Source organism: Phycodurus eques, chromosome 3 (assembly GCF_024500275.1).
Source record: "Phycodurus eques isolate BA_2022a chromosome 3, UOR_Pequ_1.1, whole genome shotgun sequence".
NCBI lineage: Eukaryota > Metazoa > Chordata > Actinopteri > Syngnathiformes > Syngnathidae > Phycodurus > Phycodurus eques.
The window spans coordinates 14,935,227-14,962,930 of NC_084527.1; the positions used below are offsets into that span (position 1 = coordinate 14,935,227).

The window sequence follows — 27,704 nt, forward strand, 5'->3', positions numbered from 1 at the left end:
ACATCTTTTATTGCATGTTTTGTAAAATATGCTATGAAGAACATTGGTACTGAAAAATTGGTAGCAAGAAAGTTTCATTTCATAACTACATTTTAAAATTTAATTTACAAAGACAACCATGTACGAACTTACAATTCAGCTCATAAGTTCCTTGTTATTGTACAGCTGGTATTTTAGCAACTTTTTAATAGCTTTGTTTGCTAATCAACTATAAATGAGGCTGTGTTTCATAAGTAGATTATGCACAAACTCGATTAAAAAGCAGAGTACAATCAAGCTCCTAGGTGTCTTTATGTCATTATATCGGTGCTTGGTAAGCTACATTTTGCTAACTAGTGAGCTAAGTTCATCTAGGCCCGGTCCAATATAAAGTAGCTGCCCCAGATTTACATGTCAGACATATCTATGATAATGTAACTTGAAAACATATTGTCTACTTACAGTCACTGGTGTTGAATCATGGAGTGATACATACAAGTGATACATACATGAAGGTTAAACAGACTCAGTCTCGTTACTCAATGAGGGAAAGCTGGGTAAAAGGGCAGGAAACAAGCGGATTGGCTGACACTGATCAGGTAAAATGATTATAATCCGCTATCGGCGGAACGTCATGTGACCCAACCCGGAAAAAAGGTTTGTGCACTTCCTGCGCATGCTGTGATAACGAGCATAACTACGGTTTGATGATTGTTTTAATCCAAATTTGCTAATATTTTGTTTTCTTCGTGGCTCGTACGTTTGGACAGAAGTTCACCTTCATCGGAACACCAGGTCACCAGGTCAATTAGCCCCACTGTTACTGTTACGTAGCAGTTGCATTTTCACTCTTGGAGGCAGCATTTCATCAACAAGCTGCCGAATTGCACTTGCCAATTATGTAGCGGTGTGGCGCATGACATCGGCAAATGGCCAAGCCTAATTGTCAAGTCATTACAGACAAATGGTTCAAATTTAAATTAGCCCAACAGTTATATGCAGTAACAGTGGGGCAGATATGCAGTCACTTGGTAAAAAAAGAGCTACCTGGTTGCGTCATTTCCCACTTGATGGGTAGACAACGCACTGCGGAGATGCAACTATCTGTAACAGTAAAAAGTCAATTTTCCATAGTATGTCATTTTTAAAAGAGATAACCTTATTGAAAGTCAGTTGTCTGCTGAATTCCCATTTGTGCTGTTTGATGCATTGTATAAATTTGTGTGACTTTAGGCTTGTGAAATCACCAAAGAAACAGCCACTCCACATGCAAGAGCCAGGGACAGATGAGTTTTTTTACAAGGTAAAAGACCAAAGTGAAAGAGAGCACAAGAGAGAAGTGAATGTTGGAGGAGGATTTAGTAGAGCGGTGTTTGGGCGATGAGTGACGGAGCGGAGTGAGATGGGAATTCAGGGGGGAGGCTACAAAGACGCACTGTAAAGAGGGGATGGGCAGAAAGAGCCGGAGCGACTTTATGGAGGAATGTGCGTGTTCAGTGGATGGACTGATTGCACCATAGCCCGCTCTTGACAGGAAGTGAGAGGGGCACCCGAGGAATACGCCAACATTATCATCATCCTTGGCCACGGTCGTCCACTCCGTTTTGGGGAAAAGCAGCCCATGACTGGGACTGGGAAGAGAGGCTAAACAGGTAAGTCACCACTAATTTTACATGTTCAAGTTACACTGTTAGATCTGGCAACTTCGAATATCATGAGACCTGGTTTGTCTTAACTTGTTAGTTCGAAAACTAATTTTGCAGTTTGACAGTCTTTTGCTTGCGAAGCCTTCTTTCAGCGGGATGTCCACACTGAATTAAGAGTTGGCATTGTCAAATTTGGCCATCACCAACACAACCGTTAGTGGACAAACCTGTTTTTAACATGGTGTTTTGTGGTGACCTTAAGGGGTCTATCTCGTACCAATCATCTTCTAAAATCCCATCTGTATCCTTATTATTTTGTTGAGTCAAACAGTACAGGTACCAAGGTAGTTCACACTGCTGTTGAACTATGTTCAAACTATGTGGAATGAAGTGGCAGCCTATGTGGAAGACACAGACATTAGTGAGGTGTGACAAGGTGAATGGGCATGTCCAAGCATGCTCAACATTGCTGTGCATCGTAGGTAACAAAACATTGGGTGTGTGGCAGGTTTTTGGAGCCTATATTGCACCTGGTACTGCATATAAAGTGGGGAACACACATACTGACTTTTAATAAAATAACCGATGTTTTAAATGTGAGGGACCCCACAAACGATGAAGAAAAAAATCGGTGTGTGTGTTCTAGTGTGTGATGTACCCTAGATAACCAACACAGCCCATGACTGTTGGAAAACACAAAGAAGAAGACAGAGTAGAGAAAAACGAAAATGTCTTAAGGCAATGGTGAATGACTTTTAAGATCATTCAACACAAACATTCAACACAACCAGTTGCTACTTTATTAGTTTCTGGAAACAGCCGCAAACTTCTCGTCACTTCCTAATTGGCTATCATTCTGTTTCACATCACAATCACAACAGAGTCCATGGCTCGGCAGAACTTGGTGTTGACCACACACATAAGAATTTGCAATCGAAAATATGGAACACCTGTCCCCAACCATTTTCCAAGCAGATTGAGGAGGAAAAATAATTTTGACTTATTCCCTGCCGTACAAGTTTAAACTGTATTTGTCAACTGGAATCCAACCGTTTACTACAACCGACATACATTCGTCAAGTAAGTTTTTTGATGGGTAGACTAAGGTCTCGCCAAGCTCGTCTATGAACTTCAGGTTCATAAACCACTGTAATGCCTTAACAGAGCCCTGTAGATGGTGATGTTGCATCGCCTTGGATTTGAGATCAGCATAGTTTTTGAGTTGAAGATAAAGATTAAATGCCAACACATTGGAAGTCAGACAAGTTTAGGCACCTGACACTCAAACAATGTGTATATGGCGCATTTCTTAGTTGTATTAGCGCTAAATAAATTCTCATTTTGCCATCAAAAGCTTTCTCAGTCTTTTTTTTTGGTGTTTTATAAATTGAGGTGTCACAAAAGTAAAAAAATATTAATGTCGAAATCACAGTTGTGCTTGACATGTTTCTTTTCAGAAAAAAAGCTAATATCCTCCACTTTTTTGTGCGAAACCGGTGTTTTTGGTGAAACCAACCCATCTTCTACTGCTTATTACTAAAGAATGGAAAAAGCTAGGAACTGTTTTTATCTGGTGAAATAAGAAAGTCTACTCTTTCTTTTAGTAGGTTCAGTACTTCTATTTGCAACAATCACAATATGGTGTGGGTTTTGAAACGTTAGTCAAAATGTTCTAAAACAGCTGGCAATATGGGGAACTCTGCTTCGAAATGGCTGGCAGTGAATGAGTTAACACACCCCAAACCACAGGGTAATCTGACATGATAATCTTAAAGAGAAATCTGATTCTCGGGCCTTTACTGACTTTGATCAGAAGAGAGGAAAAATAGTCAAAAATAGTCAATTTATACCCGAATATCGTTATGGGTGTACCTCGCTTAAGAGGGATTCCTTGTTCCTCTTGTGAATGCAGCTCACTTCCTACATGTAGGATGCATCACTGGAGCTGTTACGACCGACTGAGGAAGACACATCTTAAAATAACTGTCCCAAATAGAGCATCCCCCTCATGAGTGAAGGCTCTGAGTCAGTGACGTGCAGCCTCGCACTAGCTACTGTATGTATCTGACATCCTCATACAACAGCATCTCCGTTAACGGAGTGTTACATCCATGTCTTATGCCGCCATACCTGCACCTCACATGAACGAGACGCCTGCGGTCTTCCCCCTTGTAATGAAGTACTGAGCGCTACAAGGTCAAATGGCTTTTACTTTTGGAGTCGAGCACAGGTATCGCCTAAGGATTATATTTCTAGCGGCTTACTGAAAAATAAAAAATTATGACCCCCAAAAAGTGAGCTCATTGTACGTCCTCTTCCTTCCACATTACACCATACACACACGCACATGTACACACACCGAGTGTGAGCAGATTAGGAGGTGGGAGGATGGTTATGCTCCAGAATGACAACCTTATCACTCGCTGCTCAGCTTGCTAGGTCAATGGGTCCCCGTGCCAGGAAAGGCCTCATTCTTTTCTACCTCGCTATGCACATTTAATGCTTCAAAAAGACTGGCTGACTCGCCGTCTGTGCATGCTTGTGTGTGCGCGTGCGTGTTCATTTGTTTGTGTGGGTGTGTATGGATTACAAATCCCAATTGCAATGAAGTTGGGACATTGTGTAAAACAAATAAAAACAGAATACAATGATTTGCAAATCTTTTTTTTTTTTGCCAATATTCGCTAATGTTTAATTTGATGCCTGCAACACATTCAAAAAAGATGGAACAAGGGCATGTTTACAACTGTGTTAGATCACCTTAACGTTTGCCAACACTCAATAAGAATTTGGGAACTGAGAACACTAATTTCTTTAAGCTTTGTAGGTGGAATACTTTCCCATTCTTGCTTGATGTACAACTTCAGTTGCTCCAGTCTGGGGTCTCCATTGTCGTATTTTGTGCTTCATAATGCGGCACACATTTTAAATGGGCGACAGGTTTGGACTGCTGGCAGGGCAGTCTAATACTCAGACTCTTTTACTACGAAGCCATGCTGTTGTAACACATGCTGGGGCTTGGCACTGTCTTGCTGAAATAAGCAGGGACGTCCCTGAAAAAGACATTGCTTGGATGGCAGCATATGTTGCTTCAAATCCTGTATGTACCTTTCAGCATTAATAGTGTCATCACAGACGTGCAGGTTACTTTTGAACTATGCGCTGATAACAATACAGATGGTCTTTTTCCTCTTTGGACACGACGTCCATGATTTCCCCCAAACATATTTTAAATGTGGACTTGTCAGACCACAGCACACTTTTCCACTTTATGCCAGTCCATCTCAGACGAGCACGAGCCCACAGTAGCTGGCAGCATTTCTGGGTGTTGTTGATTTATGGTTTTCACGTTGCATGGTAGAGATTTAACTTGCATTTGTAGATGTAGCAATGAACTGTGTTATCTGACAATGGTTTTCTGAAGTGTACCTGAGCCCACGTGGCAATATCCTTTACACAATGATGCAAATTTTTAATGCAGTGCCGCCTGAGGGATCGAAGGTCATGGGCATTCAATGATTGATCTTTTGATGATATTGTGGACCATAGATAATGAAATTCCTAAACTCCTTGTAATCGTACATTGAGAAAAGTTCTTAAACTGTTGGACTATTTGCTCACGCATTTGTTCACAAAGTGGTGAACCTCACCCCATCTTTCCCTGTAAACAACTGAGCCTTTGAGGGAGGCTTTTGGCTTTTGTACCCAATCATGACAGTCACTTATTTCCTATTAACCTGTTCACCTGTGAAATTTTTTTTGTAGGCATCAAAATTCAAAAGAGAATATTTGCACACAAAAAAATAACAACAAAGAGACCACAGTTCAATGCCTGGATGACGTTATGTTGGAAAAGAACCGGAAAGATGACTTAGTCACGTCGGTGTGGTATGTCCTTTCCTATGTTCGAAAGGAAGCACATTTTTATCTCTTTCTGACCATATGATGCATTCCACAGAGGTTAAGGAAAGGTGGTATAAAGGTTAAAATACTGTCGCCGGTTAGAAGACTTGACTTCCCGGAGAATCCCTATGTTATGATAAAAAAACAAAGGCGCGGATTGGCCGAAGACAAGATTTGTATATCGCTGATCGATTACTATTCCTTACAGTTCCCGGATTTCTGTGACAGCTAATTTAAAACTTAATTTGTCGAACTGAATCTGAAATGATCAAACTGAATGTGAAAATATATAATTACAATTTTCGTTGAGGATAAAAAAATTCTTACATTCACTTTAAAGTTTATTGGACTTCAGTTAATACAAATTCAAATTATGTTTTTCAAATTCAGTTTGTAAATTCAAATTCAATTCCTGGTGGCACATATTTCAGCCCATAAACTTCGAACCCCAAAGCAGAGTCAGTACAATGTTAAAGCAAATAAACAATACTTTATTCAATCAAGGCTGCACAACAACGTGAGCAAGGTTAAATACAAATAACAAAAAACTATGTTAGCAAAAGGCTGACACGAATTGTAATAACAGTAAACAAAAACACACACAGAGGTGGATAGGCAGAGCTCAATGAAAGCTAATCGCCAAGAAAACAAAGGAACGCAAATACTAACACAAACAGTTGCAAGAAAAGGTATTGCAAAGGTGATAACAGAAAAACTCAGCCGTAGAGGAAAATACATGGGTTAAGAACTAGCGCAAAGGAGTAACCTAAACATAATCTAAATACTCAAACAGGAAACGAAGGGAAAGATATACAAACAAAGGAGCAGTTTCTGGACTGCACAAGTCAAAATAAATGTCGATTAACAAGAACACATAAATCTCATCTATACAAGAACATTCTCGGAAATACAATAAAAAGAATTACAAGGAAAACGATTGCGAGGCCAAAACATGGCAGGCAAAAGCACATGATCAAACTGGCAAATGACAATGAACAATAATATTCCGGCGACTACCTCCCATCTATCTGGCGCTTAAGAACCTAACTGATCATGATACCAAGCAGGTGTGCGCCGGAGGCTCTGCCCATCCAGCAGAGTCAGCAACAGAACACAGGATCGATACAATACCCCGTCCCCCTCAAAGGGATGGAGAAAGTGTAAATTACAGACGAGAGATGGAGCTATGATCCCGGAGCAAGGGATGCAGGAACACTCCTTAGGACCATAGCCCTCCCAGGCGACCAATACTCATCCTTCTGCAGTCTAAAATAGACCTCACTGTGTAAAGTAGCTGACCATCAACCACGTGTGGGGTAGGAGGAGGCACCGACAGAGGGCACAGTGGACTGTAGCTGAAAGGTTTGAGTAGCGATATGTTGAACACTGGATGAATCTTGAGAGATGGTGGTAGTCGGAATTTAACAGATGCAGGATTTATGACGAAGACAACCTTGAATGGTCCAATTAACCTGGGACTCATCTTCCTCCTCTTTCCTAGCCTGCTGCATGTCCCGTCTTGAAAGCCACACTTCCTGTCTTGAATGGTAGTCAGGAGCATGAATCCAATGCCGGTCTGGTAGCTGCCGATTTCGAGCCGCAGTACAGGACAGGGCAACACGTGTATCCCGCCAAATACAATGGGCCCGCCAAAGGTGAAGATGGACTGAGGGAATGTACACCTCATTCTCCTGCGAAGGTAACACAGGGGGTTGGTATCCGCACACCATCTTGAATGGTGACATACCAGTAGCTGAACCGATGAGTGTGTTGTACACCGTACTGCACCCAGGAGAGGTGGGAGGACCAGGCAAAAGGGTGTCGATGGCATACACAGCGCAATGACGCCTCCAAGTTCTGGTTTGGCCATTCTGTCTGGCCATTGTACTGGGGATGGTATCCGGAAGAGAGACTTGCTGTGGCTCCCAACACCTTGCAGAATGCCCTCCACACCTGGGAAATGAACCAAGGCCCCCTGTCAGATACAAAGTCATGGGGGATACCAGGGATACGGTCCAAAGACCTCTTTGACCAGTAGCTTAGCCGTCTCCAAGGGAGAAGGCAACTTAGGAAGTGCTACTAAGTGGACCATTTTGGAAAATCGGGCCACAGTCTTGAGGACCACACAGTTGCCACATGATGGGGGGGAAACCAGTGACGAAATTCAAAGCAATGTGGGACCACGGGCGGAAAAGAGGTGGGAAGTGGATGCAGTAGACCAGCCACAGAACAGTGGGATGGTTTGTTAGTGCCAGACAGAGCAGGCGGCAAAAAAATCCTTAATGTTCTTCCGATGCCCTGGCCACCAAAACCTTTGGCCAATGAGGAATTGAGTCCTATTTATGCCTGGATGGCAAGCCACTTTTGGTCGTAGGCGAACGAGAACAAACAGTTTATCCACAGGGTACCCTTGGGGGACCTGCGCCTCCTCTGCCATGCTGTCCACTCTGATCTCCACCTCCCACTGGAGACCCCCGACAATCCTGTCCTCTTGTATGATGTCCTCCGGCACACTGTCCTCGAGCTGTACATCCTGGACAGACCATCCGGTTTGCCGTTCTATAAGACTGGACAGTCGGTGATGACGAAGTCAAACGGGATGAGAAACAGGGCCCAACGTGCTTGACAGGGATCAAGTCTCTTCACCAAGCAGATGTGAGAGCTTGTTGTTATTAGTCATGACCTGAAATGGCACCCTCCAGCCAGTGCCTCCACTCGTGCAACGTGAGAATGATGGACAGCAGGTCCCTATTACTAACATCATAGTTACCTTCTGCAGAACTGCGGCAACGCGAGAAGGAGGTGCAAGGGTGCAGCTTCTGGTCGCCTGGGGATTGGTGAGAATGGGCCGGCCCCACTCTTGTATCCGATGCATCAACCTCAACAAAAATTGGAAAATCTGGGTTGAATTTTAGCCTCATTATCTTTGCAGTGGTAGTAGGTTTTATGATAAAGCTCTTGTACTGGATGTTATTAAATTGTGCAAGTGTACCAATGAGTGTAGTTACGTATTTTATGGTAATCAGTATGCGTAGATGCCCCAAAAGTAAAGAGTGTTAAAAGAACCTTTCAATTATTGTATTGTCATACTGAGCATCAATTTAGCTCTAAATGCTCCCGTTTAGGCTCCATTAGACACATTTACCTCTATATATTTCCAGCCTGTAAGCTTATGCAAATGCCTGTATTGTGTAATTAGTTTTTAACCAGCCAGACAAAGCCATTGGACTTCCTTATCTATTAATATGTGAGGCGCTTGATTGTTTGGTTGACCCACTGTCTCATTTGGGTACTTCATCTGAAGGCAATCTCATTTCACCAAGGGGGTTTGTCATGAAAGGCTGGCCTGGTATCAAAGAGGAGGCCAACAATGAGCACAGATGATGTGATAACCATTTGATTAAAATAGAACACCCAACCACTGCATCCAAACTCTTTCACAGACAAGACTGTGTGCAGGACAATGTACCAGTTATCAGTTTATTATGCAGTGTTACGCTCTCGCACCATAAATCTCTCTCATAGTCACTCGGTGCACGTCTTTCTCTTTCAGTCCGAACCTGGCACTCCGTCTCGTCACTGTGGGGCCCGTAATGACTATCTGCTATTCTGCTCTTCACCACTGAAGCCCCCATTCATGCTCAATCTCCTTTTACAATGCACTAAAAGGATTAGCCAATTAGACGCTATTTGGTGTCGTTGTAAGTGCACGACTGTGTGAGTGTGTGTGTGCGTGGTCAGTGGCAGTGTGATGGCGGTCTATACCCTACACTTCATTCCCATTTGTTTTGCTGCTGGAGGTCACATTAATCTTCCCTGCAAGTCAGCCAGCCACACAGATCATGACATGTGCGTGTGTCTTGCAGGACACAGTGGATGACAGAGAAAGTGATGGAGTATTACTTCTCAATAATTCAAACTATCATTCTGAGCTTCCCCCGTCCTCCTCCTCCTCCTCCTCCTCCTCCGCCTCCTCTTCTTCATCTTCCTCTTGCTCCTGCTTTAATTTGTGAGTTTAATTTCCCCCATGTCATGACTGTGATAAGTGGAAGTGCCTACTTCATTACACGGGAGTCATCATCAGTTACTTTGCGTGAAACACAGACTGATTCTGGTTATCTAATATATTAAATGCAGCACGGTAGACGACTGGTTAGCACATCTGCCTCACAGTTCTGAGGACCGGGGTTCAAACCGGCCTTGCCTGTGTGGAGTTTGTATGTTCTCACCGTGCCTGCGTGGGTTTTCTCCGGGCACTCCAGTTTCCTCCCACATCCCAAAAACATGCAGGGTAGGTTAATTGAAGACTCTAAATTGTCCGTAGGTGTGAATCTGAGTGTGAGTGGTTGTTTGTTTATGTCTGCCCTGCGATTGGCTGGCGACCAGTTCAGGGTATACCCCGCCTCTCGCCCGAAGATAGCTGCGATAGGCTCCAGCACGCCCGCAACCCTAATGAGGTTAAGCGGAACGGAAGATGAATGAATAATATATTACATAACACTAGCAGCAATATGAACAGCCTCACATTGGATGACCAGTATAGATTAAAATGCACGCCAATGCATGTAGGGAAAGTTGGAATAATTTTGCTGTTTAAAATTGGAATTGAAATATCTGATAAAAAAAAAAAAAACTTGGAAGTCCGATAGGAAGCAATGGAAATGGAAATGATCGTTCACGTGTCTAAATGTTGCATTCATAAAATCTTTATTAACGCTACAAGCGATTTAGTAACAGTTAAACATTTTAAAATGTCATACTAGTGTAAAAAGAAGTTCATCACTGTTAATTTCACTTTTGAAAAAGGTCTGTCCGTTGACACTTAACATTCTTAATTGTCACACAAGCGGAAGAAGCGACACCAACTAAAGGTCTTTTCACACTACGGCAGAGCGCAGTGCGCAGTCAACCCACCCATTCGTTGTGTATGTGCTGTCGATCAATATGCCCATCCCTAGTTGTAACTATTCAAAAGGAAAAATGGTCACTTAATGAAAACATAATGAGCTTTGACATTCCAGATCAAGATATTATTCAGGATCCAAAGTAACAAAATGTAATAGGATGGGATCCTATTCAAGCTCAGCAAATTGCAACCTAATGTGTAATAATATATAATAAAATATGAGCATCTAAACATGTTAAATGAGGATTTCCATGTTACATTTATATTGCTGACAATATTTAAATGGGAACATTCTTGGAAGAATAGGTTGCTATACTGTATAATTACTTTTTAGGGATTAAGGGGTAAAGTTGTGAGCGAGCACACAAACAAATAAAGAAAGAAACGGACAGATAGACCCTCATGATCAATCCATAACTTTGGTGGCAGTTATCAAATAGCAATTCAGTAGAAGTGCAGCAGCCATAATGGTAAGTTACTAAAGCTTAAGACCACCCGACCCAAAGAACAATACGGCGGCCAAGAGTGACCTAAAAAAACAGACACCGTGAACCAGATAGATTATACATGCATCTGTTCAAAATTAACATACAGACAGTGAGAATTAAAGCGTTGCCATCTGGCACTGTGGAGGTACAGTGGAAAGTTTCATGGTAATTCTGTGTGAAAGGCAGGTATAAATCTCACAACATGGTAGCACAATGCTGCCTTCCGCTGGCTGTGGTAAAAACGATTGGCTATGCTCTGAGCTCTGTGTCCATGAGTGTGTCTACTGTGTGTGTGCGTGCGTGTGTTTCTGTGTGTGCGTGTTTCTGTGTGTGTGTGTGTGTGTGTGGAGGGGGGTACGCGTGTGTGTGTGTGTGTGCGTGTTTCTGTGTGTGTGTGTGGAGGGGGGTGCATTGTGAATTGTCCTTGCTTTGTATCGGACGGGTCAGCGGGTGTTCAAAAGCTAAGGATGATACCCCCCTAACCCACACAGAGAGCCCCCTGCTTCGACACAGATGTGACAAAGAAGTGCAAACACCTTTGTGCAAATAAAAGAGGAACACATGTATTTATAATCCCTGGCCGTCTCACCGAAGCACTTGCAGTATATCAAGCCAACTGTCCAATGCAATATTAAGCACTCCTCACTTTAACACTCATAAATGTGAAATGAAACCATCATTATAGAGAAAGTGAAAAGAAGCATATAAGTGGACCACCACCTGCACTATTTAATGAGATCTGATAAAAGACAAATATTGATTGACACTTAGCTTCTAATTTTACATTTTAATTTATATTATAGTAATAGTATTCAGGCCCCAAGCAGAAGGCATTGCAAAGGCCCTCTTGGAATCTAAGTGGTTATTATTCTTTCAACGAATAAATTGCCTTTTGGAGGTCCTCAACATGTGCGACAAATCACCAATTTTTGCAAGTGTATCCTGATTATAATTATGCGATTTTAGGATGTTTGATCAATCAACCCAGGATTTGGTAGACATGTCTATCGTAACAGAATGCGAGAAAATGTCTCAAGCACCCATGTACATAACTGAACAGGACATTTTGGTTTGAAGCAGATATCAAGGGCAAATTCCAAGTCTCTTACTTTTACGAACATACCCAAATGAGCCCCTATCAGAAGCAGTTATTGCAGGGGTGTTGTTTTGATCACAGACTACATTGTATTTATGGTTGCCTTCAGGGGGCGGAGATTAAAAATGACTAGCGCGCAAGGCAGTTACACTTCTTGTACCTTACCTAATATGCTCTGTGCTAAAAGCCTAAAAATCATATTACATTATTGCCCCTGCATTTGATTGTTATCACTTTTATGGTAGATAACAAGAACTCAAGGAAAAAATTGTGGCAAGCTTTTGTGGGCAACGTAGAACAGTGTGGAGAGCCGAATATGGCTTGCGTGCGACCCCACACAATATATCCACCGACAATCGCGACTCCCCCGCCATCAAAACCGATGTCTGTCGTACTTAGGGGCATCAAGATTTCCGGAGATCACAAAGAATCGCTGTATTTCGTAAGGACAGATTTTTCATTCAACCTCAATGCTTACTGGCTCCCATTAGATTGTGCAGGTACAGCTATAGTCGAGGGAAAAACATTAACAGAAAGGAGTGATGCTGAGATAGTGTCTCATTGTGAGAGTGTGAAATCCTGCACAAAAAAAAATTCTCTCCAGATAACATGATGTCACAAAATGTTCCACTCATTGATTTTCTTGTGTGTGGCCATGACAATGAATCAGCAGATGTGTTGCAAAGCTGTCTGTTTTCTTCACATTAAGAAGAAAATATAAGCCCGCTTGTGACATCTACGGCCTGTTAGATTTACACTTGATTTGTCCACACTGCTCTGGAATCATCAAATACAACATATCTTCAATTCTTTGTTGTTGTTTTTTGGAGATGAACACCTCGTACAACTCCCTGAAACACTTGTTTGTTTGAATATATTTGGCATTAAGGTGGTAAATCACTGTAAAAGTGAAGCTCTCCAACCCTCCATTGTGTGGTTGAGTCCTTTATTTAACACTCAAATATGGGGGCCGTTCGGGGCGAATACGTCAACAGGAGTACGACACAAAGAGCGGCACACTTCAACACACAAAGAATAAGCGAGCAGCTTTTTTCACTCCTTCAGTTGAAGGCTTGTTTGCTCAGTGTGGGTGCAGGGAATAGAGTGTGACAGAGAAAGGGAGAGAGGGAGGGGCGGTTATCACATACAAGGTTGATGCAGGAGCAGGAGGTGTCTGGGTGACAGCGGGGAGGGGTGGAGGAGGGGGGTACACGGGCGGGATCTTTTGTGAGGGCTTCAAGTTAATCACTTGAGCGGCACACGTCGCTTCTGAGGGTGCACATGTTGTACACTACTCCCCAGGGTTTGCTGGGGGGGTGTAAAGAGGGAGGTCCCAACACAAACACACACACACACACAAAATTCCATTTACATGTCAGTTATAATGCAAAGCTGACCCCACCCCTCGACAGCACATTATCAGACCCTCTTGGCCAACTAGCATTTTAGTGTTCAAGAGCATACTACATACACGCGTGTGTGCATGAGTGCTGGGTCTCCACATGCAGGACTGGACAGATGACTTTTGCGAGGCCTGGTTAGAGATGGATGCTTAGTAAGTAAAAAGCTATTTCACTGTGTTTTATGTGGGTGCTGTGCGCATGATAGTGAAAGCTGGATTAACACAATAGGGGCAACAAGTCAGGGCAAGGACTGTTTATGCTTTTATAGACAACACAATTTGTATGCTCTGTATGACTGCTTGATTTATGGATTAGATGATGAAATTCAGGATTATCCTTCCTTTATTTTCTTAACAATCAGACTTGTTTTCTTTTAATGACTTTCTGCATAAAGGTTTCTCTATCTCGCTTCCATTATCTTCCTCCTTATTACATTTCATAGTGATGTGGTGTCTGCTTATTGTTTTCTCTGTTGATGAAAATTGATCAGCGCTTGCACTGCTTTTCATGCTTTTTCTCTCGCAATCAAACGAGAGATCCAAATGAAACTGATGGCAAGCCACAACATTAGGTACACCTCCACGAATTTAATGAATTGCACTTAGAGAGTTGTTTTAATGTCATAAAAATACCAACAGTTTTGGTATTAATTTAACAAAAAACAAAACAATGATAATAAAAATAATCATTCATTCATTCATTCATCTTCCGTTCCGCTTATCCTCACTAGGGTCGTGGGCGTGCTGGAGCCTATCCCAGCTATTTTCGGGCGAGAGGCGGGGTGGGTACACCCTGAACCGGTCGCCAGCCAATCGCAGGGCACATATAAACAAATGGTTAGCACATCTGCCTCACAGTTCTGAGGACCGGGGTTCAAATCCCAGCCCCGCCTGTGTGGAGTTTGCATGTTCTCCCGGTGACTGCATGGGATTTCTCCGGGTACTCCGGTTTCCCCCACATCCCAAAAACATGCGTGGTAGGTTTATTGAAGACTCTAAATTGCCCGTAGGTATGAATGTGAGTGAGAATGGTTGTTTGTGCCCTGCGATTGGCAAGCAACCAGTTCAGGGTGTACCCCGCCTCTTGCTCGAAGATAGCTGGGCGAGGCGGCAGCACGCCCACGACCCCAGTGAGGAGAAGCAGTACAGAAAATGGATGGATGGATGTCAACCAAGATAAAATGCCAAATTATGGAACATGCTAGTGCAACAAGATGAGGTCATGTTTATTATTGTGGTCATGGTTTGACTTGTTTTAATATAAGATAAAGGGAAGATGTGATAAGATACTTTACTTATCCCAAAAGGTGGAAATTCAAGCGTTACAGCACTACAGGGTAAAGCAGCAAAAAAATCGAGACACACAAGACTACTGATAAAATGTCGATTATTTATAGATATTTTTAAGATGTGTATATATTGTTTTTGATCATATTTCTGATCTGACTTAACTTGCAGTCTTATTGATTTGTTGCACTGCATATTATACAAGTATGTCATACATTAACATATGCACAGTGTGTGACATAATAATGTAATCTTGGTCATCCCAGTATACAGTACAGTAAAATATATACAGTATAAGTCCACACAACTGCAAACTACACCAAACAACAATCACATAATATTCATAAAATATACATTAAATATGTATTTAAAGGCATTTGAGCCTTTGATGCCTTGAATTGCATCACATTAGATTGTGTAGGTGTGCCTATACAGTTTGTCATGGCTGAGCGTACTATACAATACAGCCATGCATCCAGTAATCCTAAATGACCCTTTTAAGTCAAAAGTGATGTGATTAAGTCCAAGCCTTTGTTGCTGTGGTCATTATAAAGTGGTGAGGGGCTGAGGACCAGCTGGTTTGGGGGTGCCCCTGAGCCTGATAGCCACGACTCTCCACTGTGGGACAGATCATGTCACACTACATCTGGGGCCTCATTGTCTTTTACTGTGGATAGACAGCAGAGCTTGCACCTCTATGAAATTATTCATGGGAAATTACAAATGAGATTGTTAACATCATTCAGGAATACATGTATATTATTTTCAGTAAAATGAGGGCGACGTATTAATCAAACATTTGCAAGAGATCAGTCAACATCCTAATTTGTTCAAAAGTACAGCACAAAGGCCTTTTGAGTCCAATCCAACGGTTAAGCCATAGTTTCTTTTGTGTTTACTTTGCAAACGAAAGTACACCTGCTCCAGATGTCGCCTCTTCACCAAGGAGGAAGCAGTGAAGTTTAATAAACAACTGTTAAACTTTATTTGAAATCAGGCACTGGTATGAATTTTATGAGGGAAAAAAGTAGTTTACAACTTTAACTTCAATGTGCTATGTTGCAGATGAACCTCTCCGGGGGGTCATGAGCTGAATCACCCCTTCGCTTGCCCGCCAGAACATGGGGAGCGTAAGCAGCCTCATTACCAGCGACGAAATCAACAGTAAGCACTGCAAAGCATCAGAGTTGAGGTTGAAAAACAGAACAAATCAGCCGAGACGCAATGGAGGTTGCAGCCTTGATGGCTTACTGAAGTGTGGCTTCTCCTCCTCCCCCGTCCACCTCCCCAAAGGCCTCTCCTACTCCCGGTCGGGACGTAGCGAGGACTTTTTCTACATCAAGGTGGGCTTTGGCGCTTTTGAATGACATCTACATGATATCCTACCAGATAAGGATATAAAAATGAATGTGCTTGTGGATTGAATGCTGGATCTGCGCCACTTAAGGTGAGCCATAAACCGAGGCCCGCGAACCACAGAGGAGGATCAACGGTCGGCTGCATCAGTAGCAGGAACGGAGAGGAAAAATCTGACGTGCGACCGAAACTGATGTTCATGTCAGGGACTGACGGGGTAAGCATAGAGTGCTTTATTTTCATGATTTCAACAAAGTACATTTACTTGGCAAACATTCCTTTCTGTAGAGGCATTTACTTGTTCAAGTGGACGATGCACCCACCAACTAACTGAGGCATAGCGTTAATCAGAGTCGGACCACTATTTCCCCATTAGTGGAAATGTTTGCAACAGCTCTTGTATTGCATCGGCAAATGTACATAATAAAGTGTCCGGTGAGTGCAAATGATTAAGTCTAAGTTACGAAAAATTTTGAAACACTAACTAACTCAAATTGGCTTTATCTATACTTAAATAAAATAAGAATAGGGAATAAAACATTTTATGTAATTTGTACTAATTTCTGGTTTAGTCAGCTCGGGGTAGGCGTATTGATCCAATAATTGATTAATTGATTGTGTGGGATTGATTGTTGATTGTTTTCACACAATTGTGGAACATTGAGTGCACTACTTAACCAGAAGAGATGCTGTTGATAAAATCTCAAATAGTTTGTTGTCTAAAGTGGAGTACACACATACCAATTATTAACATCTTAACTGTTTTAAAATGTTGTGCGAAATCACACACATGACAAGGAAAAAACCTTTCCACCCCCCCAGCAAACCCTGTGTGCTTACTGCTTACTAAGACTGACCTGTGAGAGGCAGCAATACAAATAAATTCATTGATTTCCTGTCACCGGTAACTGTATTGCGATAACAAACTGTTCTTCATGTGGTTTTGATTGTGGTAAATTAAAACACGTTACACGAACGCTGAACACGAGCAGTTGCTCCTCTGTATGTGTCCAGTAACATCGCAAGCTTCAGCAACTTTCGTAATTGGCTATCGTTCGGTTTCACGTCACTGCCATGGCGTGACATCCGTGGCTCGGCCGACCTCGAGTTATAGGATGTTGAGCCACTTTTTTGGCCAAGGCTCATGGGACATCTGACGGGTTGTCGCAAATCGTGATGTCACATATGAGTTTCCTTATAGGACAAGGAACCATATTTAGCATCAATATAAGGCATTAAAACCGCAAACAAAATCAGCAAAAAACTGTAATAATATAAATGCAAATGTTATAATGAAAGATAATTTAAGTTATTTTAAGTATTTGGATGTTATTATTATTATAAATATAGTATGTTTCAAATAATAGAGCAGTAGTAGGTAGAATCAGCTCATTTGTATAGCAAGGTTGAGAGGAAGTAGCCTTTCCTCTGGATCTGACATCCCAGTGCTCCATTATGCTCCATTAATGAGTCACACTCAATGAGTGCACTCTTTTAAAAAAAAAAAGAAGGACCAACCTCCTGCAACGTTCAAGATAGAAGTCTCACAGCAGGTAGCAGCCATCTCTCATAGGCACTTGCGAATCTCTCCATCCTAATAATTACCCTTTTCCAAATGAATGACCTACGAATGCTTTGATTTACACAGAGTGATTTGAGTGTGCCAAGAATAAGAAGGTCTAAAAAAATTTTTTAAAAATAATAATAAAAGCTCTATATGCTTCAGGGCCCACAGGCCAAAGTGTAAGGCATATAGGAAGCAGAAAATGGGAGATAGATCAGGGTCCAAATAGAGGTTGGAGGATAGGGAGAGAGATTTATTTTTTTAAATAGAAAAAGGCATCCCATATTCCAGTCATGTCGTCGTGAGGAGGAATGCTGAACACACAAGCGTTCCCTCTTTACCTCAGCATCCCATATTATGAACAACACAGTAAAGGGCTATTCATCTTCCCTGTGGCAGCACATGAGGGGTGGGCGGTGTGGGATACAGAATGGAGGAGAAGGGGGCAGAAAAGGGAAAGGAGGTACTGTATGGTACCACTAGACAATGCAAATAGAGAGACATTGTGGCGTTCAAGTTCTTCATTAGTCAAGTTTTCTTTGCAGTATATTGCCTGTTAAATATACCAGCATCAGGTACAAAATTCACCGGGTCATGTGAAGTTACTTTTCGTGCCAAAATGCTGAGTTCCGGTACGTACCCTTCAAAATAAAAGGCTACAAGCTTAAAACAGCAAGTCAAGTTAAAACCTGCACATATAAACCATCTAAAACAGTCGCAAGTAACTATTTTAACAATGCTGTGTTTGACTTTTAGCTGAAACATTCATCAGTGAAGTCAATTAAGTCAATTGGGCTAGTTTCACAAACATTGCCTTTTGGTTCACGTTTGATATTGATACTGTTTATAAAGAAGCCCGAGTCAAATGTTCATTTTAGTCTATGGTGCGGGCTGCTAAGAAAATGGATGTTCATAATTTCGACACCCTATATTTTAAACCATGCAAACCTTTTTGACCCAGCCCCCTAAAAGAATCGGAACCGAGAATCGTTTGGAACTGGAATCGGGACCGGAATCGCTCAAATTCAAACAATGCCCAACTCTATATATAACTAAGTAAAAATTTGAAGTTCACAGTCCAGAAACAAAGCTTATATTCACTGCATTGCAGCAGAGTCACATTAGTTCCATCGACTCATTTTCTTTAACTGTTACCATGTTTAGGTAGCCTATCTTAGCTGATTTTAAAAAATGAGGGCTACATCGTGAACTCATCGGCATTTAGTGACAGAGCACATTTAGAGTAGAGTAGAGGCATGTGGGAACTGAACCCACGCTGCATGCATGGAAGTCAGGTGAGTGAACCACATCAGCTGTCGAATTACTTATCCTACATAAATCAAATTCTGAACTCACGTACTGTACACCAATGAAGGGTATTAAAAATCAGCAACTTCTGGCATAGTATGCATATTAAAGTTTTCAGAATTACCGGTAATCGTTGTAAAAAGTCCGACTATAACCGAATTGTACGACAGCTTTCCTCATAGGAAATAATGTAAAGCCAAATTAACCAAACCATTTGCACTCACATTCACACCGTCACTGAGTAGGAACTGAACCCACGGTGCCCGCACCAAAGTCAGGCGAGTGTACCACTACACCATCAGTGACAGTTGCTATGAGTTCTTTCTTGAATTCCTATGGTGTCTTCTTCATCAACGGTTTCAGATAGAACTTTCTTTGGGTCCATGGAGGATTATTGAGCAGTCTAAACTAAATAAATGAGCACAAAAAACTTTAGAAATGCTTCCACTGAAGGCTCTGTCATCAAGAAAACGCTCACTAAACTTACACATGCACATGGGATACTTTGTGTTGGGCTCTATTCAGGAAAATTAGCAGCTGAGTCACGTGGTTTTGATATGAAAACAGAATGGATGGATGTACAAAAACTGGAACAAAATTTGGAAAAAAAAAATAATCGTTGAAAACTGAATGGTACGAAAACTCACGCCTACAAATACCACTGATCCACTGTATCTGGTCCATTTGGAAGACGCTCGTTTTAACAATGTTGTTGTCTCTGTCAAACTTAAAAAAAATGCCAAATCCCTAAACTGGTCCTCAGTGTGAATGTCAGTGTGAATGGTTGTCTGTCTCTAAGATTGACAGATACGATATGGTGAGGGTAGGCTTCACACATTTATTGTAGCGTGCAACGGCCACACTGGATGGATGGATGATCACTATGCCAGAATCTCCATGAAAGTTAGTTGCTGAGATTTCTAAATTTTGCCGTGTGACACATCCTCGGCCCTGTGAGGCATGGGATGAGTTGCATTTTTTTATGGCTGCGAGCTAAAAGGGGTTAGTGACTATGAAAAAAAGGGTGGGAGGCGGGGAGAGCATTTCTGACAGCGTGTCATTTCACTCTTCTAGACCACTGCTGAGAAGTCGCTGGTCCGGTCCACTGCATACAAGCCTTTAATTCCTAGGGGTGGATGCTCCACAGAGTCACAGCGCAACAGCCTGGACCACATCCTCAGCCGACTGGACAAGCCAAAGAGTCCGGACATTCGACACAAGCAAGACACCTCCTCTGGTCTATATCCAAACTACACAAATAAACTTCAAAATGTTATGATATAGGTTGAATGTCAAGTAACCCTTAAATGATTCATCCCCATTTTTCCTTTCAGGTAATCTGTCGGACTCTGGTCGTAACTCGATGTCAAGCCTTCCCACACACAGCACCAGCGGTAGCCTAAGTGCTTCCACAGGCCCTGTCAGTCACATCGATGGAAGCTCCACTCCCACCAATTGCCTCCGCAAGGGAGTTCAGCCCAATTTGTCCCTCTGGGTGAACAGCGGTAGTCAAGAAGGTGGCTACAGGGCTAGTTTGAGCCCAGGGGGCTTGTCATCAAAGGCTCACCATGACAGTGGCTCCCCTCTATCCTCAGACCGGCCGAAACGTCTCTCCGAAACTGTGGGAGGGAGTCGGTCCCCTCTGACGACAGATGAGTCACTGATTGAAACGCTGGAACAAAGACTATTAGAGAGAGAAAATGAACGGCAGGAGTTACAGGTACTTAGATTTAATGTCACCTAATGTAACTCATCACTGCACAACATGCAACTCTTTGGAAATCAAGCAAACTTTCCAGTGACCCAAGTGTCTTGCCGCAATTTAATACAGTTTCGACGAAGCAGTACAATTAAGTTCAGGCTTGTCTCATTCTTGTCATATACTATAATTTGTAATTTTCCAAATTTGTGTGGTGACATTGTCTGTAAACAAGCAAGACAAATTGTGTCGTTAGCCACATTATTCTTGAAATGTCAACTTATTTTCTTCCAATTACATCTTTACATTCAATTTTAACACAGTGAAACTTCTCTGTCGACCAATCAACAGCTGTGTTCCACCTAACAATAAGTAAACTGTATTGTACTACTTTAAACACATCCAAAAGAAAGGGAAAAGTCAGACCGTAGGGACATTTTCCGACTCTTTACAATGAAAACAATAAAAACATGCATACTGTACTGAATTGAACCATACAATACTGCTTAAATATTAAATCAAACATTTTAACACGAAAACACTATATTTTGCAATGCAAATATAGGGGAACCACAGAGTGACTCACAATACAATATTATTACGATAACAATGACATCAGCGATGATGTGATTTGATTTATAGATATATTGGAAGCAAACGATCTGAGATACATCAATGTTGATGTAACAGTTGGCTTGCTCATCAAGCATTGAACACAGTAGAATATGATAGTCTTGAGTCTGATAAGACCAATGGCTATTTCTATCAGGAGTCAGAAAAAGAAAATGGGCAAAAAAAACAGGAAATAGACAGATTTAGTACCACTGTAAACATCCTCGCTGCATCCATTAAACCAACGACAGGTGAGCTATGAGGTGAAGGAAGCAGCCACCTGCCAGTTGTTCGAGGACAGACAAAAGTACTGCGCCGCTGAGATGCAAGAATTGAACCAGCGATGCTCTACGACATTACAACAAGCCTCGCAGATGGCCGCAAGTAGCCAGCAAGCACTGCAGATGCAGGTCGGCCAACTCCAGGTCAGGACACCTCCACCCCCTCTCCGATGACTAACACGATTAATCTAATTATGCACTTGAGAAACAAGGTTTACATCTTTTACAGTCAGAAAACGAAAGGCTCAAGGAGGATCTCGCAAAGCTAAGTCAGGAGCGGGAAGTCGTCGAACAAAAGCTGAGGGGCTACGAGGAGGAGAGCACGCAACTCGCTCCAGCGCTTGAGGAAACTCAGTGGGAGGTGCGACACAATTATGAAGTCATCTGGCCATTTACAATGGAAAATAAACATCTTTTAAATTTGATACACCACAGAGACGTGTTATGAATAACCCTGACATATTTTAATGATTAGGCAAATTGTGAAAAATCTGATGCCGTGTTTGCTGAAAGTGCTGAAACCACGCCCACTCAACTGTCAATCAAATACCTACCTACACACATAACTACAGTACATGTTTAAGGCATGAAAATATATCTGCTTAAGGCCTCTTGTGGCGGGAATATATTGCAACTGGTCATTGCGGGGCTTTTCCACGCCGTGACAACGAGGCGCTCTAAACGCAAAGACCATGTCCACACACTGGCTGTTTAAAAATCCCCCTCCTCGCTATTTTGTATTTGTCTGCATGACATGCACGCAATCACAGCCGACAACAAGGTGCTCTAAAGCGGCATTTTGGGGTGTCGACATAGCGAGCAAGCTAACTGCACGTCGCACTTGCTCTGGGAGAACAGTTTAAAGACACTGTAAAGTAAAAACACAAATTTGTTTGTAGAATCATCATACGTTTGAAGATAATTGCTGAAAATATGTGAAAAAGACCGAGAACATTATGGTTCTGAATTGTGGCGATACAGCATTAACCTGTTCTTCACCATTCCAGTTTTCTTGATTATTTAGGTGTGGCTAAAATGCCGCCCAGTGACGCACTTGGGTGTCTGGGTTAAGTTGGCCCTCCCCCGCAATGTAAAACTTGAGGGTCTTGTGAGTTACATAGTTACTGTCACAAGGCCAATTTCTACCACTACAGTGTGCAGTTAGCTAGCTCGCTACACCAACTCCCCAAAAATGCATCTTCCCTGAATACCAAATTTTGCTGAACAACTTGGTATCATTATCTGAATTTCCAAACGAGGAAGTGACACCACGGACAAGCCTGCTGCCTGTCCGCTGGCCGAAAGGAGCCCAGGAAACCTGTTACCTTGTGAGCTAGCTGTTGATTGCGCCTCTCATTGCGATTAGGGTTGTAAAGCCCTGTGACAACCCAGTGGGATATATTCCAGGCACCTGAGGCTTTATATATTTCCGTGGCTCTGTAGCCATGAAAAAGGTGCTAAATGAAGTAGCATCCATTTTGAGTGGACCGCGGTTTCTGCCGACATGCCTACGTTTGAGAGCAGTGACAACAACTTGTTTTTTTTCACGATTTTAAAACCTCATTTTATATTTTATATTTGTATCATTAGAATTTGGCAGTGTTGTTAACAACACTGTTCTCTGTGGTGTGTCAAATTAATAAAAATGTTTTATTTTGACTTTACAGGGACTTTCACATATCCAAATGATGAGTAGGAGTTTTGGGCATGATATTGTAATATTGGTGCTCCCTTTGCATAGGAAATGGTATCACATAAGTATGTTCTGAATGTTGTATGTATGTAAGTATGTTCTGAACAAGCAGTGGATTAATATATATATATATATATATATATATATATGTTTGTATGTATATTATATATGTCTCCAAAAGTGCAACATTTGCAGCTAAAATACATGAACAGCCCTCAGTAGGGTACAACACACACAACAGAAGACACTGTGATCTTTGTGTCCCAATGTAGGTGTGCCAGAAAGCAGGAGAGATCTCCCTTCTGAAGAAGCAGCTGCGAGACAGCCAGGAGGATGTCAGCCACAAGCTCAATGAAATAGTCAGCCTGAGGGCACAACTGAAGGAAATCACAGCGAAGGCAGAGATGCTCGATACGAAGAACAAAGACGGCGGCGACAGGCTGCGCTCTCGCACCATCGAAGTAGAGGTTAGGTTCCTTTGGAATCCGATTACGCGCTCAGGTTCAAACGGAAAGTGACTACTTACTCTTATTACAACAAGATAAAAGTACTTCAATGCCTTTTTGCTGTTCGGTAGGTGCACTCTCACTGGACATAACATTAGGGACACCTGCACAATCCAGGGCAAGACTCTGCCTTTACAAAAGCAACACTCCTCAGCAAAATTTAATGGCTTCTTTCTCCTTGTAATAGCCACCATCTATAAAGTTTCATGGATATAATTCAACTGGTTTTGCCTTTTTCTGAACACAAGCAGAAAAATACATCCGCAACGCATGCAGACAAAATATAAAACAATACTCAAAGGCATATATTCTTTATCCTGTGTGAAAAATGACTACCACTACTGCAGCTTAGTTGCAATGGTGTTCGTCCGTGTTTGCTCATCAAATCTATGGGTAGTATGTGTTCCGACCATGCCCGGGTGGCCAAGGTGCACACACCAGAAACACAATACTCATTGAATTAATGCATGAAATCATGAAGCACAAACTGATTAATTATTTGCATTCTATTTAATTTTGTGATCACTGTATGTTTTTATGATGTAAAATACGGCAGAGAGCTATTTCTCTTATTATTATTTCGAACAGATACAAAAATGTTTGTGTTTTTTTGGTGGGAGGGCGGGACACCGATTATTGGCATTTACATGCATTTCAATGGGGAAAGATGATTTGAGATACCTACGTTCGTAATTATATATCAAATTATTATTCATTATGGGTTTTTTTCCCGCAAATGTAGGTGTGCCAAAAAGAACTCCAGCGCAAGAAGAATGAAGCTTACCTGCTGAGAGAAAAAGTGGACAAACTGGAGAAAGACATTGAGGGAAAGGCCAAAGACCAGAAGCTGCACCAACAACTTGAGCCTTGTGGTCATACACAAGCCACAGAAAGAGTCACCACGGTCCACAAGACGAGAGAGGAGGCTGAGGGGCAAAACTCCACAAAACTCCTCCAGAAAGAAGTGGAGAGACTGAGGCAACAACTCAACGAGGAGAAGGCAGCTCAGGAGAAGCTCGCGACCAGCTTCGACCAGGAGAGGCGCACGTGGAACAAGGAGAAGGACAAGGTCATCAAGTACCAGAAGCAGCTCCAGATCAACTACCTCCAGGTACACAAGAAGAACCAGGACCTGGAACGGCTCATGAAGGAGCTGACTGCTGAGCTGGAGGTCCAAGCGGAGCTGGGCCTGGATCTCAAATACAGCTCAGGGTTACAGACCTACGATGACATCATCGCCACTGAGATATGACTGCCTGTTTTCACTTGTACTTGACTGTTGTTGTTGTTCTTGTTGTTTTTCCACAAAAGCCTATAGAGCAGACACTGGAAGCCATTGCCAATGCTAATTAGTGTTATTGTACCACTGAACCTTTTTTAATTAGCAGATTTCAACTTTTGTCACATTTAGTTAAATGAATCAAAAATACAAAATATATAAATTTGTGCTGTAAAATATTAATTTATTTAAGGTTATAAATGTTTTTTACTGCTATTTTTTCTCTAACTTTTGTCACTGAAATCATGTACAATTTACAAAATTATATAATAGGAACTTACATTAATGACAGTTGATTAACATCCGTTTCCACCAGCATGAAAATACCTAAATCAATATCCATCCATCCATTTTATGAGCCGCTTCTCCTCACTAGGGTCACGGGCGTGCTGGAGCCTATCCCACCTATCATCGGGCAGGAGGTTGCCAGCCAATCGCAGGGCGCATACAAACAAACAACCATTCGCACTCACATTGACACCTATGGGCAATTTAGAGTCGTCAATTAACCTACCATCATGTTTTGGGGATGTGGGAGGAAACCGGAGTGCCCGGAGAAAACCCACGCAGGCACGGGGAGAACATGCAAACTCCACACAGGAGGGGCCGGGGATTTAACCCCGGTCCTCAGACACTCTAACCAGTCGACCACCGTTCCGCCCACGATTCCCACTGAATTATAAAATGCAATAAAATCACAGTAACTGTCACTGAATTTTAGTAAATCAAGTGTAAGTTGCCTTTTTTTTTTCCTACTTTTAAGGCATTTTGTCACAGTAAATTTGATGATGATGATATGATTTAACTTTGGATAGACATAGACCATCAACATGATGATGTCTTTTTTTTATGTAAATCAGTGCAATAAAAATAATTTTGGTCTTATTCCACTAAAATATTTATTAAGTTATTATTATTATTATTATATTATTGGATTTGTTATTATTACGTTTTTTTCCTGACACAGATTAGCAGTATAATCTATTCATAATGCAAATTCGCATTGTGATACTCCGCGTGTGTGTGTGTGTGTGTAAGTGTGTGTGTGTGTGTGAGTGAATGTGTGCATGTGGGTGTGGGCGTGGAGGCGTGTATGGGTGAGAGTGTGAGTGTGTGTGGAAGGGAGAGATTAATGGGTTCCACTGAGAATAAAAATAAATAAATCCTAGAGATGTAGTGGAGAAGAAATTGGAAAAAGTGCTATCTCTCCACACATCTCCATTTTCTTCAACTTTCTCTACACTGCACATTCAACGTTTTTCAACTTATATGGAAGTATTCCAGTTGGATGTATCATAAAAAAAACTGTAAAAATCCCCAATTATGTGTTTCATTGTGCTTCTACTATTTGGGATCTTTTTTCCCATTTAATATGCAAAATAATATAATTTTTTAGAATGATTTTTTTGTAAATTTACTGAAGATGGGACATTATCTAGCTGGGGGATGGTGGTCAAAAGAGATTGCTGATTTAATGAAAATATTGGAGTTTAAAAAAAATAAAAATAATCTGGCATAATGTGTTTGCCAAACATGTCCGTTTTCTTATGGGGGGGGGGCATTGCCAAAAGAGGACATTTGTGCAAATGTGTTTATGCTGAATAAATACAACATTTTGAGTTAGATTCTGACTGCATATGCCAGTCATAAGTAATAGGTTTCTGGTATAGAATGGTCAAATATGCCTTCTGCCTCTATCTATCTATCTACAGTGGGTACGGAAAGTATTCAGACCCCCTTAAGATTTTCACTTTTTCTTATATTGCAGCCATTTGCTAAAATCATTTTTCATTGTTTTCCCTAATTAGTGTACACATAGCACCCAGACAGAAAAAAAATGGTTGAAATCTTTTCAGATTTATTAAAAAAGAAAAACTGAAATATCAAACTGCCATAAGTATTCAGACCCTTTGCTCAGTATTTAGTAGAAGCACCCTTTTGAGCTAATACAGCCGTGAGTCTTTTTGGGAATGATGCAACAAGTTTTTCACACCTGGATTTGGGGATCCTCTGCCATTTCTACTTGAAGATCCTCTCCAGTTCTGTCAGGTTGGTTGGTGAACGTTGGTGGACAGCCATTTTCAGGTCTCTCCAGAGATGCTCAATTGGGTTTAAGTCAGGGCTCTGGATGGGCCATTCAAGAACAGTTACAATGTTGTTCTGAAGGCACTCCTTCGCTATTTTAGCTGCGTGCTTAGGGTAATTGTCTTGCTGGAAGGTGAACCTTCGACCAGGTCAGAGGTCCTGAGCACGCTGGAGAAGGTTTTCGTCCAGGATGCCCCTGTACTTGGCCGTATTAATCTTTCCTTCGATTGCAACCAGTTGTCCTGTACCTGTAGCTGAAAAACACCCCCACAGCATGATTCTGCCACCACCAAGCTTTATTGTTGGGACTGTATTGGACAGGTGATGAGCAGTGCCTGGTTTTCTCCACAGATATCGCTTAGAATGTTAGAATTAAGGCCAAAAAGTATCTTGTTCTCATCAGACCAGAGAATCTTATTTGTCACAATCTTCCGTCAGGTATTTTTTAGCAAACTTCCTGCGGGCTTTCATGTGTCTTGCACTGAGGAGAGGCTTCCGTCTGGCCACTCTGTCATAAAGCTACGACTGGTGGAGGGTTGCAGTGATGGTTGACTTTCTAGAACTTTCGCCTATCTCCCGACTGCATCTCTGGAGCTCAGCCACAGTGAGTTTTA

The 27,704-nt window shown here is 41.9% G+C and overlaps 1 protein-coding gene across 3 annotated transcripts; it reads left to right on the plus strand.

Annotated features, from left to right (window-relative positions):
• Positions 1-1,421: 1,421 nt before the first annotated feature.
• On the plus strand, positions 1,422-26,483 carry lzts1 (leucine zipper, putative tumor suppressor 1). Of its 3 annotated transcripts, none has more exons than XM_061673481.1 (10): positions 1,422-1,631; positions 15,773-16,050; positions 16,155-16,280; positions 20,010-20,172; positions 20,270-20,452; positions 20,531-20,655; positions 21,498-21,671; positions 21,757-21,888; positions 23,493-23,687; positions 24,469-26,483. In XM_061673481.1, exons 2-10 carry the CDS (start codon positions 15,829-15,831, stop codon positions 24,976-24,978), a joined length of 1,830 nt encoding a protein of 609 aa, XP_061529465.1. In that variant the 5' UTR covers positions 1,422-1,631; positions 15,773-15,828; the 3' UTR covers positions 24,979-26,483. The 3 variants fall into 3 exon arrangements, with proteins under 3 accessions (XP_061529465.1, XP_061529466.1, XP_061529464.1); XM_061673482.1 differs by having other exon boundaries at positions 15,773-15,871; positions 16,001-16,050; positions 20,270-20,655; XM_061673480.1 differs by having other exon boundaries at positions 20,270-20,655.
• The last annotated feature ends 1,221 nt before the right edge of the window (positions 26,484-27,704 follow it).

Coding starts and splice junctions, on each gene's coding strand:
- lzts1 (XM_061673480.1), top strand. CDS start 15,829: ATGGGGAGCGTAAGCAGCCTCATTACCAGCGACGAAATCAACAGTAAG. Junction 16,051..16,154: donor AGGACTTTTTCTACATCAAG/GTGGGCTTTGGC, acceptor GCGCCACTTAAG/GTGAGCCATAAACCGAGGCC. Junction 23,688..24,468: donor CTCGCACCATCGAAGTAGAG/GTTAGGTTCCTT, acceptor CCGCAAATGTAG/GTGTGCCAAAAAGAACTCCA.